The sequence below is a fragment of the Acanthisitta chloris genome, unplaced genomic scaffold, assembly GCF_000695815.1.
Source record: "Acanthisitta chloris isolate BGI_N310 unplaced genomic scaffold, ASM69581v1 scaffold29168, whole genome shotgun sequence".
In the NCBI taxonomy this organism is placed as follows: domain Eukaryota; kingdom Metazoa; phylum Chordata; class Aves; order Passeriformes; family Acanthisittidae; genus Acanthisitta; species Acanthisitta chloris.
In genome coordinates, this window is record NW_008686931.1 from 300 (window position 1) to 1,528 (window position 1,229).

The window sequence follows — 1,229 nt, forward strand, 5'->3', positions numbered from 1 at the left end:
GGATGGTGTCAAGCAGCTGAGAGACCAGGAGATCAGAGCCAGCTTAACAAAGCACTTTGGCTTTCTGGACAGTGCTCTTGATGAGGAGGACATGGTCTTCTGCAAGACCCCCGAGTATGACACTGTCTTTGAAGACAGCTGCAGTGAGAGTGGCTCCCCTGTGGAGGAGGAGGAGGAGGAGGAGGGGGAAGAGGAGGAGGAGGAGGAGGAGGAGGAGGAGCATGGCAACACCAAGCTGTGCCTGCGGAGAAATCCCCTTTCCAGGACCAGTTTGCATTCCTGTTCCCGGAGCAGGTCCAGCTCGGGCTCTTCGTGCTGCCAGTCGCGGTCACCTGCCAGCAGACGCACCTTCAGGTACTGAGGGTGCTGGGAGGGCACTGGGCACCATTCTTGCCCCCTGTGTTTTTGCCGTGGTGCAGGGCAGCTCCAGTCATAGAATCATAGAGCCATCAGGGTTGGAGGAGACCTCTAAGATCATCGAGTCCAACCATTAACCTGTCACTGCTGGAACCAGATCTTCCAGCATCAGATCCAGATGCCTCATAAACACCTCCAGGGATGGTGACTCCACCACCTCCCTGGGCAATCTAAGTCCTCTCTGCTCTGCTGGCCCAAGTAGTAAAGATGATAATTAATGAAAATAATTGGTTCTACTTCAGCCACTGCTGCAAACATCAGCCATGGCCAGAGGAAGCAACGGTGGGGTGAAGCAGGGAGTTTCCATGGCTGACAGGACATGGGCAGGGACCTGAGCCAGGCCTGGGAAGGCTGAGCACCAGTTGGGAACACCCACTGGCATCTGTCAGAAAGAACTTCCCAGTGTCCTTTCCAGTGTTTCCAGCCCCTGTCTCTCCTGGGCTGCCAGCACTCTGGAGTGCCCACCCGCTGCTGCAGCCACCACGAGCCTCAGCTTCTCACTGGTGTTTGAAGCTTTCCCCCCAGCTCCCTCCACCCCCGAGCTGACTCCTCTCCCTCCTTCCCAGGTGTGAGAACGGCGAGCAGTGTCGGGGCGGGCAGCGGGGTCAGCTGGAGAAGAGACAGGAGAAAGCCATCGTAAGTGAGCAGGGACCCCGTGCTGGGGCAATCCCCAGCCCGCAGCTCATCTCCCGCTCCAGAAACGCAGCAGGGGAGCCCATTAGCCCTGGCTTCAGCATCCCTTGGTGCCAGGCCAGTGTCAAACCAGGACATGGGGGTGGAGGGGGGAGAGAAAAACCCAACGTGGAGCGGAA

General features: G+C 58.1%; 1 protein-coding gene across 1 annotated transcript in view; it reads left to right on the forward strand.

Annotated features, from left to right (window-relative positions):
• Window positions 1-16: 16 nt before the first annotated feature.
• PPARGC1B (peroxisome proliferator-activated receptor gamma, coactivator 1 beta) overlaps window positions 17-1,229 on the forward strand; it is a gene marked incomplete at both ends in the record, with an annotated part of 4,199 nt that continues 2,986 nt past the window's right edge. The window contains 2 exons of the mRNA XM_009080394.1: window positions 17-354; window positions 984-1,053. Coding sequence (XP_009078642.1) covers window positions 17-354; window positions 984-1,053 — 408 coding nt within the window. The remainder of the gene's footprint in view (window positions 355-983; window positions 1,054-1,229) is intronic.